Raw genomic sequence first — 18,384 nt, forward strand, 5'->3', positions numbered from 1 at the left:
TTTTTTTCTTTTGGGAGGAAGTGGAAGGGCATAGAGTGAGTACAAGGGAACAAAGAGATGGGTGGGATTGGGGTGCATGATGTGAAATTCATAAAGAACCAATACAAAGTTAAACAAACAAAAATTATTTTTATCTTATTATAAGCATGTGTGAATGTTTTGCCTTCATGCATGTTTGTGGATCACATGGGTGCAGCACTCAGGGGGGCCAGAAGGGGGCATCAAATTCCCTTCAGACTGGAATTATAGGCAGTAATGAGCCAAGATGTGGGTGGGGCTGGGGAACTAGGGTCCTTTAGAAGAGCAGCCAGTGCTCTTAACCACTGAGCCATCTGTCCAGCTCCTAGATGTTATTCATTTTTATTTAATGTTCTTATTTGTTTCAGGATCCCCTTTGGGACTCCAGGTGATCTTTAGACTCTTGGCTGTGGCAGGCTTCTCCGGCTATCCTTGGTTTTGACGATTTTGTTAATTCTCAGGAGCCTGGGCCAAGTGTTTACAGTATATCTCTCTGCTAGAATTGGTCTGGGGTTTTCTTCCTACAAGCCTGTGGTTGGGGGGTTGTTGGTAAAAGGATCTGAAAGGTAAAATGATTCTAATGTGACTAAGCAGTGTCTTTGTGACTTTGGTTGGCTGAACAGAGCCTGGCAAGTCTCTCCAGAATAAACAGGCTGAGAAGTAATTTCACCCATTTTAAGTCATCTCCCCTCTTTCCGTTTGGCATCCTTTGAAAGAAGTCACTGAGCACAGGCTACACCCAGGAAGTGGGGAGCATATATAAATATTTGGACACTTATCTATGACAGATAGCTTTTGTTTAGCTTTTGTTTTTTAAAAGTAAACTACAAGAGGGCAGGGATGTAGCTCAGTTGGTAGAAAACTTACCCACCATGCACCAGGACCTGGTTTGATTCTTAGCATTTTGTCAACTGAGCATGGTGACACATGCCTATAAGCCTAGCACTTGGGAGGGGCATCCAGGAAGATTAGAAGTTCAAGATCATGTCCAGATACATAGGGAGTTAGAGACCAGCCTGGGCTACGTGAGAGTATGTCTCAAAACCAAAATTCTACAGTGAAGAAAAGTGCACATATCATAGCTAGCTCGGTGAATTGTTTTGTTTTGTTTTACTTTGAGACAGTCTCGCTATATATAATGCAGTGTCCATGTATAACTCCAGGATTTTGAATATGACTGGGGAAGCAAGGGAGTGAAGAAAAGACAGCCAGAAGACAGCACACAGACAGGCACACACGCACATACACACATGCACACACACAGGGGAGGTGGGGGAGGGGGAGACAAACAGAGAGAGGAGGAAGCAAGGGAGGGAGGGAGGGAGAGAGAGACAGAGACAGAGAGAGAGACACAGAGAGAGCAAGCACAGGAGAGTTGGGCTCTCAAATGGAGAAACTGGAGTACCCTAGAGTTCAGTGCGTTTACTATATAGAGTTGAATGGAGAGGTGGGATTTTGCAGTAGCTGAACAAGGACGTGGGGTTATCATGTAGAGATAAACAAGGAGGTGGAGTTTATGGTACACAGCTAGATCAAGGAGACAGGTTTAGCTAATCTCAGTAGTAGTAGTTTCTGTAGGGGAGGAGTCTTCATACTGTAAATATCTAGAGGGAGAAAGCTGTGATGGACATTTTTTGCACACACCAACAATATCTACACACAGATCAGAAGAAAAGGCTTTGCCTCTGAGTCTCAGCTCAAGGGAGAAGGCTTTGCCGTGTTCCCCATGGGCCTGAGGCTCTGGGGTGCTCAGCACGGCTGCACCACGTCGATATCACACATTCACTCAGGACTTTACTCACTCGGGGCTTACTTTGCTCTCTACAATCTAGTCCAGGCTAGCCTAGAACGCAAGAGCCTCCTGCCTAGGGCCCATGAATACTGGAATTATAGGCACATAGCTCTAATGCCTGGCTTCAGTGCATCTTTACAAACCTGACAACCTGAACTGGTGACTTCTAGGTCAGAAGGTAGAATGTCGCCAGACCCCAGAATCCCCTGCATGTCCCCCTGGCCCTCCAAAGTAGCTACAATGTTGACTTCTAATTGTATGGCTTAACTTGGTCTGGCTTTTGAAAAATATCTTCCTTTATTATTTATGTTGTGTTATATGCACTTGCTGGCACGAGTGTGTGCACACCACATTGCATTCAGGACCTCTCAGAGTCCATATCCCCTGGAACTGGAGTTGCAGAACCCTGTGACATTCATGTGGGCTCTGGGAACTGAACTTGGGTCCTCAGCAAGAGCAGTAAACACTCTCTAACTGCTGAGACGTCTCTCTAGCCACAAATTTGTTTTAGAAGATTTATTTATTTTATGTATATGAGTGTACTGTCACTCTCATCAGACACATCAGAAGAGGGCATCAGATCCCTTTACAGATGGGATTAGAGCCACCATGGGGTTTCTGGGAATTGAACTCAGGACCTCTGGAAGAGCAGTTAGTACTCTTAACTGTTGAGCCATTTCTCCAGCCCCTAGCTCCAACTTTTACACATTCATTTTATTTAGCTTTTGAGAGTCTCACTGCATATCTCTGGCTGGCCCAAAAGTTGCCATATAGACCAGGTTGGCCTTAATGAACAGTCTGCTTCTTTCTTCTAAATACTGGGATTAAAGGTGTAAGCCACTATGCCTGGCTCCACCACGTTGAGACAGGGTCTCTCTACATAGTCCTGGGTATCCTGAACTCACTATGTAGTCTAGGCTAGACTTGAACCCACAGAGATTCAACTACCTCTATCTCTCAAGTGCTGAGATTAAAGGTGTGGCCTATCACATCTAGCAATCTTTATTATTTAAAATTTTTTTCAAATATTGAAAATTTTTATTTTATGTGTGTCTTAGTCAGGGTTTAATTGCTGTGATGAAATACCATGACTGAAAAGCAGGTTTGGTAGGAAAGGGTTTATTTGGCTTACACTTCCTGATTACAATCCATCATTGGAGGAAGTCAGGACAGGAACTCAAGCAGGGCTGGAACCTGGAGGCAGGAGCTGATGCAGAGGCCTGCATATATGTCTGGAGACCAGAGAGGATTTTAGATCCCCTGGGACTAGAATTATTGTTGATTTAGAGCCTTCATGTAGGTGCTGGGAATTGAACCTGGGCCCTCTGGAAGAATAACTAGTGCTCTGAGCTATTGACCAATCCTTCAGACCTTTACATTTTATTTTATGCATATGGATGTTTTGCTTGCATGTATGTATGTGTATCACATGTGTGCCCGGTGTGCATGGAGGCCTGCAGAGGCCATCAGATTCCCTGGAACTGGAGCTTCAGATGGGTGTGAGCTGCCATGTGGCAATTAATGCTGAGTCTTCCAGCCAAGGAATAGTTGTTTCTTGGGTTTTGTTATTGTTGTTGTTGTTGTTGTTGTTGTTTTGGAGAAAAGGTCTTACTATGCAGTCCTGGTTGTCCTCCAAGTCATGGAGATCTGTCTGTCTCCACCTTCTGAGTACTGGGACTAAAGGTGTGCACCTGGTCCTACCTTTATTTTCTGAGGGAGTCTCTCAGTGACCCTGAAAGTCAATGGTTTGGCTAGATGGGATGGCAGTGAGCTCCAAGGATCCATCTGTCCCCTCCCCCGCAGGGTTTGGGTTACAGGTATATGCCACCATTCCCGGCCTTTAAAATGCACTTCTAAAATGTATTTAGAAGTGTTTCTGTGTGTATGCTGCGTGAGTATTCATGTGCATGAATGTGGGCATGTCTTCGCCATAGGTCAGAGTCCAGCTCGGGTTTCAGTTCTCAGTCTCCATCTTTTACGAGACAAGGTCTATTGTTATTCACCACTGCTCACGACTGGACCTCTGACCCTTGAGCTTCCAGGATTTTTCTGACTCCAACACTCATCAGCAGTAGGAGCTCAGGAATTAGACACCTGCTGCAGAGTCTAGCTTTGCGTGCGTTTCTGGGATCTGAACTTAGGTATTCATACTTGTGTGGCAAACACTTTATCCACTGAGACATCTCCCCAGTCCACACCTAACTCTTTGCATTGGTTCAAGGGATCTGAATTTAGAGGTAAGGGGCTGCGTCCAACACTGTGCTAAGCACCACAGAGCAAGAGAGGAGGAACACTTCCACAGTCTTTGTATGTTGAGCTCCACCCTGCCTTTCTGACCCAACTCCTGCTCCTTGTTAAATGCCCTTCTCAGTCATCAGCAAACAGGACCCTCTGAGTTCTTCGTCTGTCATCACCTGCCTTCCCTCAGGACTGGGAGTAACTTGGAGTTTGCTCTGATTTGAGATATCTGAGTGTTCTCCAAAGATCCATATGTTTGAGGTTTGATTCCCTGATCAATGCTATAAAGAAGGGGTGAACACTTTGAAGTGTGACACTGTTGGAGGTTTAGGTCACCAAAAAACCACCTTTGAAGGGGATTGTGAGACCCTAGATCTCCAATCTTTTTTTCCTTTTACCTCCTAGTTTTAGGGTGAGCAATTTTGCTCTGCCATACTCTCCCCTCCTCAGGTCCAAAACAACAGGACATTCTGATTGTGGATTTGAATTTCTAAAACTGTGAGCATGTAAATTCTTTCCTCCTCTATGCTGATAAACACAAGTATTTGTTGTAAGAGTGGAAAGTTGGGGGCTGGAGAGATGGCTCAGTGGTTAAGAGTGCTGACTGCTCTCCTAGAGATCCTGAGTTCAAATCCCAGCAACCACATGGTGGCTCATAACCAGCTACAATGAGATCGGATGCCCTCTTCTGGTATGTCTGAAGACAGTGACAGTGCACTTACATATAATAAATAAACAAATCTTAAAAAAAAAAAAATAAGAATGGAAAGTTGGCTCAGAAAGAGGTTGACACAGCTTCAACTTTTCTCCATACATTTAGTCTCTAATATTGGGACCAGGACACAGTACACACTCAGAAAAAGGTTTGATAAATTAATTAGTACTCACAAGCAGGTATATGAACCTGCACAAGAGCTTGGTGACAGCTCTTCTTAGGGAATATACTGCTCTGGTCATATAGATGAATAAGAATAGTTAGTGTTACTAAGCCCGGGATCTCCTACCAGTTAACACAGGACATCTCTCCGTCAGCTGCTATCACTACCTGAACCTCATTTCTCACTTGACTCAATGGAGACCTGGAGATGGTAAGTGGTTGACCCTAAGCCAGATATAGGGCATGGGCAGAGGAGAGAGCAAATCTGAAAGTTACTGTGAGTGAAGAACTAGAGGAACTAGAGGCTGTGTCACTCAAAATTTTTATTTAGGGCTGTGGATAGAGCTCACTTGGTAGAGAGTTTGCCTGGCGGGCATGAAGGTTCTGTCTCCAGCACTGCATAAAACCACACGTAAGCCTGCTACCCCAAAGCTTGAGAGATGGAGGCAGGACCCACCGTTCAAGGTCATCTTTGGTTACATAGGAGGTGTCAAGCCTACCTGAGCTACATGAGACTATCTTGGGAACTAAACTCAGATTGACAGGCTATCCTTCCTGCCCCCCCAAAAGGGTTTTCTATTTCTGCTGTCTGACTGGTACAGCTGTGAAGTGTGCTAGCAGAACTGACATATTGAACATTTTATTCTCCTGAATTTCAAGTGTGGTTGAGATTCACAGCTCTCCAATGAGTGCTCCATGCTTCCACCTAAGTGACCTTTGTAAAACTGCATGCTAGATTCCCCTCAGAGCTGCTTGTTAACTTCTCATGGCATTTAAAACAAGTTTCCCCATCTCAGCGTGTGATCCTGTCTTCCCACACCGTCTTCCACTTAGTGTAACTTTCCCACCTGCCAGAGGAGACGTCACAGGATTCCTCCAGCTGCTGCCTCTGCATTGTCATGTGTTGTGCCCATTACCCAGAATACACAACCCCTCCTTCCAGCCACTCCCCCGCCCTCAAGAAAGTACATTGTTTTCCATTAAAGATGCTTGTTTGTACCTCACCATCATGAAGCACTGGTGATAAGGCACCTCCAATCCTCCAGTCAACCAACTCCTCCAGCCTGTGACTCCAAGCCACCTCCTCTAGGGTTATCCTTCTTTGGACATGTTCTTCCTCCCCCTCCTCCTCTCTTCCTCTTCCTCCTCCTCTTCCTCCTCCTCCTCCTCTTCCTCCCCTCTTCTTCCTCTTCCTCCTCTTCCTCCTCTTCTTCCTCTTCCTACTGTTCCTCCTCTTCTTCCTCTTCCTCCTCCTCCTTCTCCTCCTCCTCTTCCTCCTCTTCTTCCTCTTCCTCCTATTCCTCTTCTTCCTCTTCTTCCTGTTCCTCCTCCTCCTCCTCCTCCTTCTTTTCATGGAACCAAAATCATTGTGTCTTAGTGATTTGGCTTCTTCTCACTCTTTAGACTACAATGTCTCCCACCATGCCAGCAATATCTTCCCCCAAGTTCTTCACATTTATTCTAAGCTCTCCAGAGTCTGCCTCAGTTTCCTCTGGATTTGGTAACATCTCTGGGCTCTCCTCAGGCTCTCTTTGGGGTGTGGCTCCTGCCTTCCTTGTAGAGAAGGGGATTTTTGCAAGGGGGTATTGCTTGTTTCCTGGCTTCCACTATCTAGCCCTCAGCAGTACTGACCAAAAACCCCCAGCTCTTTCTCTGTCAGGTTGACTAGCAAGCTCTCTGTCTCCCTCTGGCCCAAAGCCCTCTCCCCTCCTAATGTGCTCCTGGTATCAGTTACTAGGGAAGCCAAAGAGCTTCTCACGCATAGGCTTATAAACTTTGGCCTTAGTTGGGTGATTAGCTCTGTGTCAAGGTCTCCAAACTTTTTGTCCATCACTTAGTGAGGGATTAGTGAGGCCCATTTCTTCCATTGTGACCCTTAGCCCAGACAAGTCTTGGTGATAGTGAGTATAAGGCCCATAACCCCAGTGCGCAGGGCCTAGGGAAATGAAGGCCTTTGCTTAAAGCCTGAGCCTGTTGCCCAGGGCTTCCCTTAGCTGGTAGAACCATTGCCTGGAAGCAAGAGGTCAGGGTCTTAGGTTCAGATTTCATTTGTCAGAGGTCACTGGGCCTTTCCTTTCTGGGATCCATCTCTCCAGCAGAGAAGAAAGAGAGGAACTGGCTTTATTAGCTAATAAAGTTTTTGGTAAAGAACATGAGCAAAACAGTAGGGCTTCCTGCATTCCTGGCTGCAAGCCTCAGAGCTGGGCCTTCCGGCTGGCAGTGAAATACAGATTTCCTCCACTCCCTGGAGCTAAGGCATTGGTAGGGACAATGGAAACAGGAGGAAGAGTGACTGTAGAGGGATCTACACAAAAGTAGTGCTTTTACTGCTCGGCCGGGAGTTATTTCTATACAAGTTCTTTCAATTCTCTGATTCTTGCTCCAACTTGAGTATCATATCCAGAGATGCAGTGAGTGGAATGGCTGACTGTAAAGATGCTGAGAAGGCCCACCTCACCTCCTATGTGGCTTGCTTGTTCTGATACCCATTTTATTTCCTCTCTCTCCTCTCTCTCTCTCTCTCTCTCTCTCTCTCTCTCTCTCCCTTTCTCTCTCTCTTTTCCTTGTCTTCTTCTTCCTCCCTTTTTAAAATTTTATTTTATTTTATTTTATTTTCTGGATTTTGCTATATCTGCTGTGCAATCCTGGCTAGTCCACTGTTACTATGTAGTCTAGGCTGACCTTGAACTCATGAAAATCCTCTTGCTTCAGAGTTATAACTATGTACCATCATGCCCAGCCCTTCTCACCTAACTCTTATCATTGCATAGTTGGAGCTCAATACTTCTGCTGCTGTGTACCCCACCTATAATGTGGTTTGACAATCATTTCTATCTCATAGGGACCTGTATATCTGATTAATTTTCCACATGCATATTTTCTGTTCTGGGACATAGAGGAAGAAGAGTAAGGGTCGGGTGTCCTGAGAATGGCTGCAAAGATGCTGAGAAGGCCCGCCTCACCTCCTGTATGCTTCATTCTCTGGAGCTAAGGCAGCGGTCGGTCGGGACAATGGAAAACAGAGGAAGAGTGACACCAAGTGAAATCTAACTTGCTTGACGAGGATCCAGGAAGGAATACAAGGGGGAAGCCATGTTTTATTTAGACTCAGAACTGAAACTACTAGATCCCTCGATGGGCAGACCTGGTAGATTCTGCAAGAGGCTCTGGTTCCTGTCTTCAGATACCTAAGGGATTTCAGTAAACATGGTGACAGAAAGGATTTCACATTCTGAGAGGCACAGTGGGGAAGAAGAAGTTGAAAGAATCAAAAAGCAAAGGGGAATCCATTCTATAGGGATCAATAGGGGTCTGGATGAGAGTGTGGATGTAGGACTTCACCCATGTCAAAATGGACAGAAGTGTTCCTGCCCTCCAGTCTACCTCCAGCACAGAAGCCTGAGGTTAGCTCAGGTTAGACAACATCCACCCTACTGACTCTCATCTTCCTCGGTGGGATACTTCTTGAATAGGTAGACATGTCTGGAGAACACCATCCCCTTACCACAACCTCTACACATAACTAGAACATCTGGAAACACTGTGCCTATGAGGTGGGTCCTCTTACCAGGAGCATCCTCCAGGGAGATACCTGGGAGGCTTGACTGGACACTCTTGCCTCTGTTCAGTGCTATCTCAGAGAGCACTCCCCTGACCACCTCATTTGCAGTTGTAAACTGTTCCCTGCTTATCATTTATCTTTCTAGTGCTCTTTTTGCACTATGCCTGTCTCTGTGTTTTGTTACTTATCACCTGTTTCCCCCATAGCAGTGGGTAAGCTTCGTCAAAGGAGTATTGTTAATCCTTTTCACCTCTGCATCAATCACCAGCATCCAGTGTAGCAGGAGCTTGGCGAATACTTGCGCAATGCATGAGGGCGGCATGTAACTAGAGTGGGAGGTGAGGGGGTGGATGAAGTGTTTTTTATTTTTTGTTTTTTTCTGGTCTTGGTCACAGAGCAGATAGCAATGTTCTTTCTGGGCTCAGGAGCTCACAGAGGAGGGCAGGTGAAGGTGTTAGTTAGGAACAGGTTGAGTTAGACACGCAAGTTCAGGTGTTCTCCTTACACTAATCTCACTCTGGGAGCACCCTTCAGGGCCAGAGAGCACCTGCAAACAGCCAGCTAGGTAGGCGTGCCGGGTGGTGCTGCGTGTCCTGCCACTAAAAATGTGGACACACGCTGTTCAGGCCTTTGCTCTCAGGCAGAAGCCGAGCATCGCACGCAAACCCGGCCCTTTGCACCGCTGGCGCTGTCTTGTCGCGCCCTTGCAAAGCTTGGACTATTTCTATCTCTTAAACCCCACCCCAACGCCCCAGGAGAGCTGGCCCTTTAAGAGCCTCACCCACGGCTCCCCTCCCCCCAGCTAGCGTGACAGCACTGGGACCCGCGCCCGGTTGTGAGTTGGGTAGCTGGGTGGCTGCGCGGGCCTCCAGGCTCTTCTCACGCAACTCCGGGGCACCTTGTCCCCAGCCAGGTGGGGCGGAGACAGGCAGCCCGACCTCTGCCCCCAGAGGATGGAGCAGGCTTTACGCACGCTAGCTTCAGGAACCTGTGTGCGTGCCAAGCATCACCCTTTGTAGCCCCAGACCCCCTCCTGCTGTCTCGCGTGGATCCTCCCCCCACCCTTTCCTCCACCATACGTAGATAGCTCTGCACCCGCCGCCCAACTTCTCTGTGTTGCCTGCTTCAGTATGTATGCAAAACACTAGCAAGCCCCGGGAGCCTGCAGGGAGCTGCAAGCGGAGTCTCCCGGGCTTGCAGCTTGCCTAAGGTGACCCTTAGAGGTGAGATCTGCAAGCCTGCCATCCATCTCCACCCCCTAGATGAAGCAGCGCGAACTTCGGCCGATACCCAATTTGTGGGGCACAGAGTCAGTCCAATGGCGCCACTGGCCTTCCTGTCCTGTGACCTCTGGGCTGGGGTCGCTGCGCTTCTCACGCGAGCTTGGACTCAGTAATCCAGGGAAGCAAAGTCACCACCCAGCTGTTCTCCCTCTACCAGCCTTTCCCGGGCACCCATTGGCTTGTAGTTGGCAAGAGGATCTTACACACCTAATGTTTTAGGGGTGCAAAAATAGTGAAAAGGAATCCCTATGACCCGGAATGGACGCCCCAGTACTCACTTTTTAGGCTACCCCAGAAGTTTTCCTCAAACCCCTCCCTCAGTGGGATTATGCACTGTCCATGGAGCACCTTGAAAGTGGGGGGGTGACCTCAACCTTTATTCTTTTTCTTATGGTTTTTTTTTGTGCCTGTACCTACATCAGGTATCCCGGTATGGCTTCTTGCCTATCTCATTCCCCCCCCCCCCACCCCTCCTGCCTAGAGCACTCCCTAAGGCTGTCCCTCCCTCGGTCCCACCACTGGGCTCAGATAAGGAGGCGTGGCCAACAGACACAGAGTCCTATAAAGGTGGTGGTGCCTTCACCCTAACCCTGAAGGTGGTAGTTCTTGGAGCTTCTCCGATCCTCCCTAGGGTCCTAGAGAACACTCTTCACGTCAGTCCCTCCTTACAGCCCAAGGTGAGTGCTTGGGGGGCTCCTGGATTGCCCCTCCCTCCCTCCCAAGAAAAGGAAATTTTTGGTGAAGAGTTACTGGGTAGCTCCTCCAAAACAGGGAACTAAACTTTTATTTATTTATTTATTTATTTATTTATTTATTTATTTATGACCAGGTAAATTCCTTAAGGGAGAAACTGAGGCCAGAGGTATCAGCTATTTAGATAGAAATGAGATACCCTTCCACTTCAGGCCCCTCCCCCTCCTCACTGACCTCTTAGGACTTCTTCCCTGCACCTTTAGTCCCTTCCTCAGGACTGCCAGTGGGGGTGAGGGCTCCTCTCTGGATGTGTAGGGTGGACAGTGGAGATGCACTGAGCTTTTCTGGTGTTCTCTGTCTTATTTAAAAACTACCCCCCCCCCAATAGCCTCTACCCTCCCAAAGGGCAGCATGTCGGAGCTGTTTCTGACCTGGGCTAGAGAGGCTCCCTACCCCACTGACTGTCTCTTCTATCCTTGCTGGGACACAATCAGCTCCATAAACTGAGAGCTTCAGGGAACTGGAAACACCAGTTACATTTCCCTCGGCCCTTCCACCTTCCAAAGGTTAGGGTTCCTTAGGGACACCAATTATGCTGAAGTGTGTTTTCAGCTCCTCCAGGAAGCCCTTCTGCTTCAAGCTGACTGTAGTATTTGGGGTAGGAATTGTACATCTTACTGTCGTATGTGGTTCAGATCTTCTCTTCCTAGGATCTGTACCCTCTGAATTAAGCAATCTTTCTTGTTGGCTTGTTTTGGTTTTTTGAGACAGGGTTTCTCTGTGTAGCCCTGGCTGTCCTGGAACTCACTCTGTAGACCAGGCTGGCCTCAAACTCAAGAGTTCCTCCTGCCTCTGTCTCCTGAGTGCTGGGATTAAAGGCATGGGCCAGTGCCTCCCTCCCAGATGAATTGGGCAAGCTTGCCTTACCCTCTCTCCCAGTTATGTAATTGAAGCCTCAGTGTTAATATGACTTGTCCAGGATGACCTGGACTGTACTTCACTGTAATGTGACTCTCCTGACTGGGCAGATCCTTGGAGCAGATGGTAAATTTGCTTACTTTTTCTAGAATAAGTCTAAAGAGAAAGTGTCCTCTTAGTCAAGACTAAGCTCAGATCCATTCCTAGTTTTCCTGACTCCAGTCAGTGGTTTTCTTATAGCCCTAACCTTATAGGAATCTTCCTTTTCATTTCTGCTTTCTTATGACAGCAAAAGTGGGGGAAGGACCAGACTATTCATTCATGAGAATTGAGCACAACAAAAAGCTTGGCCTGGATTACTGTTACTTGGAGCTGTGTCTAGCTGGTCTTCTTTGGCTTTTAAAGTGTGGCTCAGTTGAACTCAGAGAGCTAGGCCTGAGAGGAAGGTGGCTTGGGTGTTTTCCTGTACCCTCTCCCATTCCTGTCCTCTACTGGGGTTTGGTGGGGTTTTTTAGATCCTGAGATGAAGAACAGTAAAGAACTGAGAACTCAGATTCTCAGAAGTTTTAGTTTTCAAAAGGAGGCACCTATGATAGCAGCTGTACATTCTATGGAACTTTCTCCAAGAGCTGTGAGCCCTGGCTAATGCCCCATTTGGAAGCTGATTTCCCTGATGCTAGAGTAAGCAATGAGGCCAAAGAAACAAATGATCTCTGATTTCCTGATAAGATGGTGGCTTCCCCAAGGGTGATGGGTAGACCCAAAGAGATTTTTCGGGTGACATTTGTTAGTTGCCCATTTTTTGGAATGTGTTAGGTAGAAAAATCAAAGCTGTATTTAGGCACAGACATTGTTTAGGATGATGTTACCTAGTGGATGTAAAACTCATTTTAGGAGACACAAGGGAAATTGGGACTAGTGGAAACCACAGAGATTGGAAGCCACTGTTTGAAACCATACAGTTGAGAGAGGTGCTCTAGAAGTGGGCTACTTGGGTTGAAAGTTTACCCAACATTCCCTAGCTGCATAACTTTGAGAATGTTACTTACTCTCTCTGAATCTTACTGCAGCCTTCTTCATCTGCTTATGACTAAGATTGAAAATAAAATGAGTGTGTGTGTGTGTGTGTGTGTGTGTGTGTGTGTGTGTGTGTGTGTAGAGTATGATTAAAATATATTGTGTGAAAAATAAAACAAAACCACATTGAGCTTCCCGGGTGCTGAGACTTCTCCACGAGAGCTCAGTCTCCCTGACCTCAGCCTTTGTGCATGTGGAGTAAGAAAGAACTGCAGCACACAGTGGCAGCCCCATAAGCTCTGTCCTGCTTTGTGTGTGTGTGGAGCAGCTCCAGGAGGAAGGCTTCTCTTTCCCCTGACACTTTAGGATATTCATACCCTCACCCTCAGTCTGATGCCTTCTTTCTTTTGGCCTCACCTCTCAGCAACCACCTAGATCATGCCTTCCATGAACAGACTTCCAGCCTTCATGTCAGCCACAGAGCTGCTCCTGGCTGTCACTGTATTCTGCCTTGGATTCTGGGTGGTCAGAGCCACAAGAACCTGGGTTCCCAAAGGCCTGAAGACTCCACCAGGGCCTTGGGGCTGGCCCTTCATTGGGCACATGCTGACCCTGGGGAAGAACCCACACCTGTCACTGACACGGCTGAGTCAGCAGTATGGGGACGTGCTGCAGATCCGCATCGGCTCCACTCCTGTGGTGGTGCTGAGCGGCCTGAACACCATCAAGCAGGCCCTGGTGAGGCAGGGAGATGACTTCAAGGGCCGGCCAGACCTCTACAGCTTCACACTTATCACTAACGGCAAGAGCATGACTTTCAACCCAGACTCTGGACCCGTGTGGGCTGCCCGCCGGCGCCTGGCCCAGAATGCCCTGAAGAGCTTCTCCATAGCCTCGGACCCGACGTCAGCATCCTCTTGCTACTTGGAGGAGCACGTGAGCAAGGAGGCCGGATACCTAATCAGCAAGTTCCAGAAGCTGATGGCAGAGGTTGGCCACTTTGACCCTTACAAGTATTTGGTCGTGTCAGTGGCCAATGTCATCTGTGCCATATGCTTTGGCCAACGTTATGACCATGATGACCAAGAGCTGCTCAGCATAGTCAATCTGAGCAATGAGTTTGGGGAGGTTACTGGCTCTGGATACCCAGCTGACTTCATTCCTGTCCTCCGTTACCTGCCTAACTCTTCCCTGGATGCCTTCAAGGACTTGAATGAGAAGTTCTACAGCTTCATGAAGAAGTTAATCAAAGAGCACTACAGGACATTTGAGAAGGTAGAGGCTGGGGAGAAGCAAGTGGTGATGGGAAACAGTTAGGATCCAGGTCCAGAACATCATAGGCAAGCTTAAAACTGGTAGCAGAGTGTACTCTGTCCTCAGCAGGTCAACAAAACTTTTCTTGGCTGGTCCTTCTATGCATCCATAGGACAAGAACTACTGAATGGGAGGAGCCCTGGACCAGTTCTCTCTCTCTTTTTCTTCCTTCCTTCCTTCCTTCCTTCCTTTCTTTCTTTCTTTCTTTCTTTCTCTCTCTCTCTCTCTCTCTCTCTCTCTCTCTCTCTCTCTCTCTCTTTCTTTCTCTCTCTCTCTCTTCCTTCCTTCCTTCCTTCCTTCCTTCCTTCCTTCCTTCCTTCCTTCTTTCTTTCTTTCTTTCTTTCTTTCTTTCTTTCTTTCTTTCTTAAGATTTATTTATTTATTTCATGTATGTGGGTACACTGTCACTGTCTTCAGACACACCAGAAGAGAGCATCAAATGCCTATTACAGATGGTTGTGAGCCACCCTGTGGTGGCTGGGAATTGAACTCAGGACCTTTGGAAGAGCAGTCAGTGCTCTTAAGCACTGAGCCATCTCTCCAGCCCCCTGGGCCAGTTCTTCATGGTAGAAAATAGTTAAAGAACTCATCAAATAACTAACAGTGTCAGGCTCTATACCTCCAGGGTCACTTGAGTTGGGTTATCCATTCTTTAAGGTAGAAAGAGACTTGGAGAGGCAAAGGGAAACTGGGACAGCAGCCTTACCATGTCACCTCTTTAACAGTGAGGGGCCAGGCCTAGATGGATGGGTAGGTCTGGGATATTTCTCACCTTGATCTCCTTTGTCTTCCAGGGCCACATCCGGGACATCACAGACAGCCTCATTGAGCATTGTCAGGACAGGAAGCTGGACGAGAATGCCAATGTCCAGCTGTCAGATGATAAGGTCATCACGATTGTTTTGGACCTCTTTGGAGCTGGTACGTGTACTTTGCTGTATCATTTCTGTGCTCAGGTGCCCCTAGTTGCCACATACCTAACCGCTGCCTCTGATCCATCCTGTTCAGGGTTTGACACAGTCACAACTGCTATCTCTTGGAGCCTCATGTACCTGGTAACCAACCCTAGGGTACAGAGAAAGATCCAGGAGGAACTAGGTAGGTGGTGACTCCATTCAAAAGACTCTAAGTGGAGGACCCTGATAAAGTCTTGGCAACCCCTTAATCCTTTTGAACCTCTGAATTCTGTAGACACAGTGATTGGCAGAGATCGGCAGCCCCGGCTTTCTGACAGACCTCAGCTGCCCTATTTGGAGGCCTTCATTCTGGAGACCTTTCGGCATTCATCCTTCATCCCCTTCACCATCCCCCACAGGTCAGATCATAGATCTGTTGACATTTGATACCAGATCTCAGTTTAGTGTACACAGCCCATTAGGATTCATGGGAAGGATATGGCATGGGGCGGGGTGTGGATTTCCCCTGTGTGTGGTCCTGATCCTGACTACGTGTCCTCTTTCCCCAGCACCACAAGAGATACAAGTCTGAATGGCTTCTATATCCCCAAGGGGTGCTGTGTCTTTGTGAACCAGTGGCAGGTTAACCATGACCAGTAAGTTGACAGGGGCAGTGAAAACTCCTGGGTGGGATGGATGCATCCTCTCCTGGGCTTCAGACCCCTTGTCCCTTGGGGATTGACCTGCTTGATGCTTATAATCCCTGAACGTTGACTTCAGCTGTCTTCCTCTGCATATAGGGAACTGTGGGGTGACCCAAACGCGTTCCGGCCTGAAAGGTTTCTCACCCCCAGCGGCACTCTGGACAAGCGCTTGAGTGAGAAGGTCATTCTCTTTGGTTTGGGCAAGCGAAAGTGCATCGGAGAGACCATTGGCCGATCAGAGGTCTTTCTCTTCCTGGCCATCTTGCTGCAGCAAATAGAATTTAAGGTGTCTCCAGGGGAGAAGGTGGATATGACTCCTACCTATGGGCTAACTTTAAAACACGCCCGCTGCGAACACTTCCAAGTGCAGATGCGGTCTTCTGGTCCTCAGCACCTCCAGGCTTAGACTGTCCAGGATGCTCACCAGATCAGGTGGCTGTTCCTGGGATTCAACTTTAGCCAGAAACACAGATCCTGGGACATTGTGCTTGCCTCCTACTTTGGACTTGTTTCTCTATATGCTGAACACAGACACTGGGCACAGCAGAGGCCCACAGGAACCTCAGATCCTTCTCAATTTCAGCATCAACTAGGAGACCTGAAAGGGTTAGGAGATACCTGGGCCTCAGAGAACTCCTGAAAAGTGCTCTGGGTGCTCCAGTGGCTAGCTGGTTTGAAAAGTACTGCAGGTCATGGCAGGGTGTGTCTGGTTACTTTGACAAGTGGGAGCTGCCCAGAATGGAGGGAGAAGACAGCTTAAAATACTGGCACAGAGGTGCTCTTGCCACCTGCTGAGGCTAAACAGCCTTCCCATGTGGTTTATGACACTGCATGTGTGTGTGTGGGGCACCTCTGTTCACCCTACATAGAAACAAACAGGGTGCTCCTGTCCTTGCAAATCCCATGTTTCTATTCAGGAAGGGTTGAGACTTGTATCTAGAAAGACCCAAGAACAGAGGGAGAGATTCTCTGGGCAGTAAAACCAGGTCTAGAGTAAAGGAATGACTTTTGAGACAGAGTCTTGTGTAGCCCAGGCTGACTCTGAACTTGCTACCAAAGGAGGCCTTGGACTCCTTTTTGTTGTTGTTGTTGTTCTTACTACCTTACCAAGTGCTAGGATACAGTCATAGACTACTGCATCAGCTCTTGGTCTCTCTTCTTTACTGTATAAAATGTTTTTCTTAGAAAATGTTTGTGCATAAGAGCTTTGTATTATGGGCTGTATTTTGCTTATGCATTTGAATTAGTTATACCTTAAGAGATTTAGATAATTTGCTAGTGTAACAAAGAAGATTCTAACTCAAGTATTCAGAAATATATATAGAAAAACCCTACCTGAACTAAATAAAAATATTACCTGGAAGTACTGTGTGTAGAGAAGTTCTGAGCCTGAGGTTAAGCCACATTCACACCCTTAAGCTCATTTTCTTGAGTTTTCCCCGCTGTGTTTTCCTGTGGGGAGGAGAAGGAGGCAATGGAGAGCTGGAGAGAATGCTTGCAGGCACATTGCCAGTGGGGTCTCCCTCTCTAATGTGTCACACTTTGATAGGCAGTACTCTCTGGAACTCCAAACAGAGACTGCTTTCGGAAGCCCCCAAAGCTGGTAGGAGGGTCTGATGCATAAGCATACCATCTAACTCACAGTAACCAGGGCTGTACTAGTCCTTCATAGGGAATATGAACTCTAGAGCTGAGAGTGTGGCTAGGTGGGGAAGAATGCTGGAAGAAGACCCCATGTCTTTGGGGGACATTGGAACAGAGCCTTTCTTGAAGGATGAGAATCTCTCTCTCTCTCTCCCTCCCTCTCTCTCTCTCTCTCTCTCAATTCTTTGTAACTTTCACATCATGTACCCCAATCTCACTCATCTCCCCATCAGTTTGTATCTGTCCTCCACCCTTGCAACCTCTTTCCATATATGTATATGTATATATATGGAAAGAGAGAGAGAGAATAAAAAAACCCAAACCCCTCCAAAACAAACAATCTCATCATGGTAGCTGCAGTGTGTCGCAGTGTGTCATATAGTACACCCTTTTGTCCACACTTCTTTGCTTGCAAATGTTCACTGCAATGAGTCATTCCTTGGTACGGTTGGAGGCCTCTGGCTTCTGCTATACTGTCAATACTAGATGCTTTCTAGGACTCCTCTCAGATATCCTGTTGTTGCCCTGTGTCACAGAGATCTTACAGCTTTGGCAATGCAGAACTGGCCCCTTCACTTGCTCCAGCAGATCATAGCTGGGGCAGATGTTGGGGTGGGCCAACTCAAAGCCCTAGATCTGGGCCTGGGTGGTAGCTAAGTTGATCAACCTGTCAGCTCTCCCACAACCACGCCACCAGGTTGAGCTCTCCAGCTTTGCCCCTGGCTAGCTCACCCAGTGCCACAGGCAGTGAGAGGCATGGACAGTTCTCCTGGAGAAGCATTCTCTTGAGTGGCTCATATTTTAATGCAGAAATCTTTAACCATTTGGAATGTCAAAATGGTAGTGTCGTGTAGGGGTGAAGGTCAGACCCACAGAGCCAGAATCTCCTCTAACGTGCTGAGAGGACATGCATCTTGGGATGTGGCCCTTCCTAGTATCACCCCATTCAAGTTCCTTCTTGAACAGCTTGTAGTGGACAGCAATGACCATACTTAATGCTTTCTGACTAGAGTAGATAGTTTCCATCCACCAACAGTTTCAGGCCACCACAAAGAGCAAACTCAAATCAGAAGGAACAAGGGTGCCCAGTTACCATTCTCATGTTTTTTGTTAAAACAAAACAAAACAAAAGAAAACAAAACACAGTTGCAGCTAGAAACATAGCTCAGTTGATGGTTGTCTAGCATGCCCAAAGCCTTGCGTTCCTGTGGTAGCACACACCTGTAATTCTAGCAAGCAGGAGATAAAGACAGGATGGTCAAAGTTAAAAGTCACTCTCAGCTGCAGAAAGTTTGCAGCCAGCCTGGAATATGTGAAATTCTGTCTTTGAAACAACAAAGAAATTTGGATTATATGGTATTGTAGTGGCTATTCTTGGTTGTCAACTTGACTATATCTGGAATGAACAACAATCCAGAATTGAAAGGC

At 47.3% G+C, this 18,384-nt stretch overlaps 1 protein-coding gene across 1 annotated transcript; it reads left to right on the top strand.

The window, feature by feature from the left end:
* The first annotated feature begins 10,348 nt into the window (after positions 1-10,348).
* Positions 10,349-17,292, top strand: Cyp1a1 (cytochrome P450 family 1 subfamily A member 1). Its single transcript, XM_021171665.3, has 7 exons — positions 10,349-10,447; positions 12,823-13,673; positions 14,507-14,633; positions 14,721-14,810; positions 14,904-15,027; positions 15,178-15,264; positions 15,409-17,292. The coding sequence occupies exons 2-7, from the start codon at positions 12,837-12,839 to the stop codon at positions 15,716-15,718; spliced, it is 1,575 nt and encodes a 524-aa protein (XP_021027324.1). The 5' UTR covers positions 10,349-10,447; positions 12,823-12,836; the 3' UTR covers positions 15,719-17,292.
* The last annotated feature ends 1,092 nt before the right edge of the window (positions 17,293-18,384 follow it).

Source organism: Mus caroli, unplaced genomic scaffold (assembly GCF_978045245.1).
Source record: "Mus caroli unplaced genomic scaffold, Mus_caroli_1 scaffold_11, whole genome shotgun sequence".
Classification (NCBI taxonomy): Eukaryota; Metazoa; Chordata; class Mammalia; order Rodentia; family Muridae; genus Mus; species Mus caroli.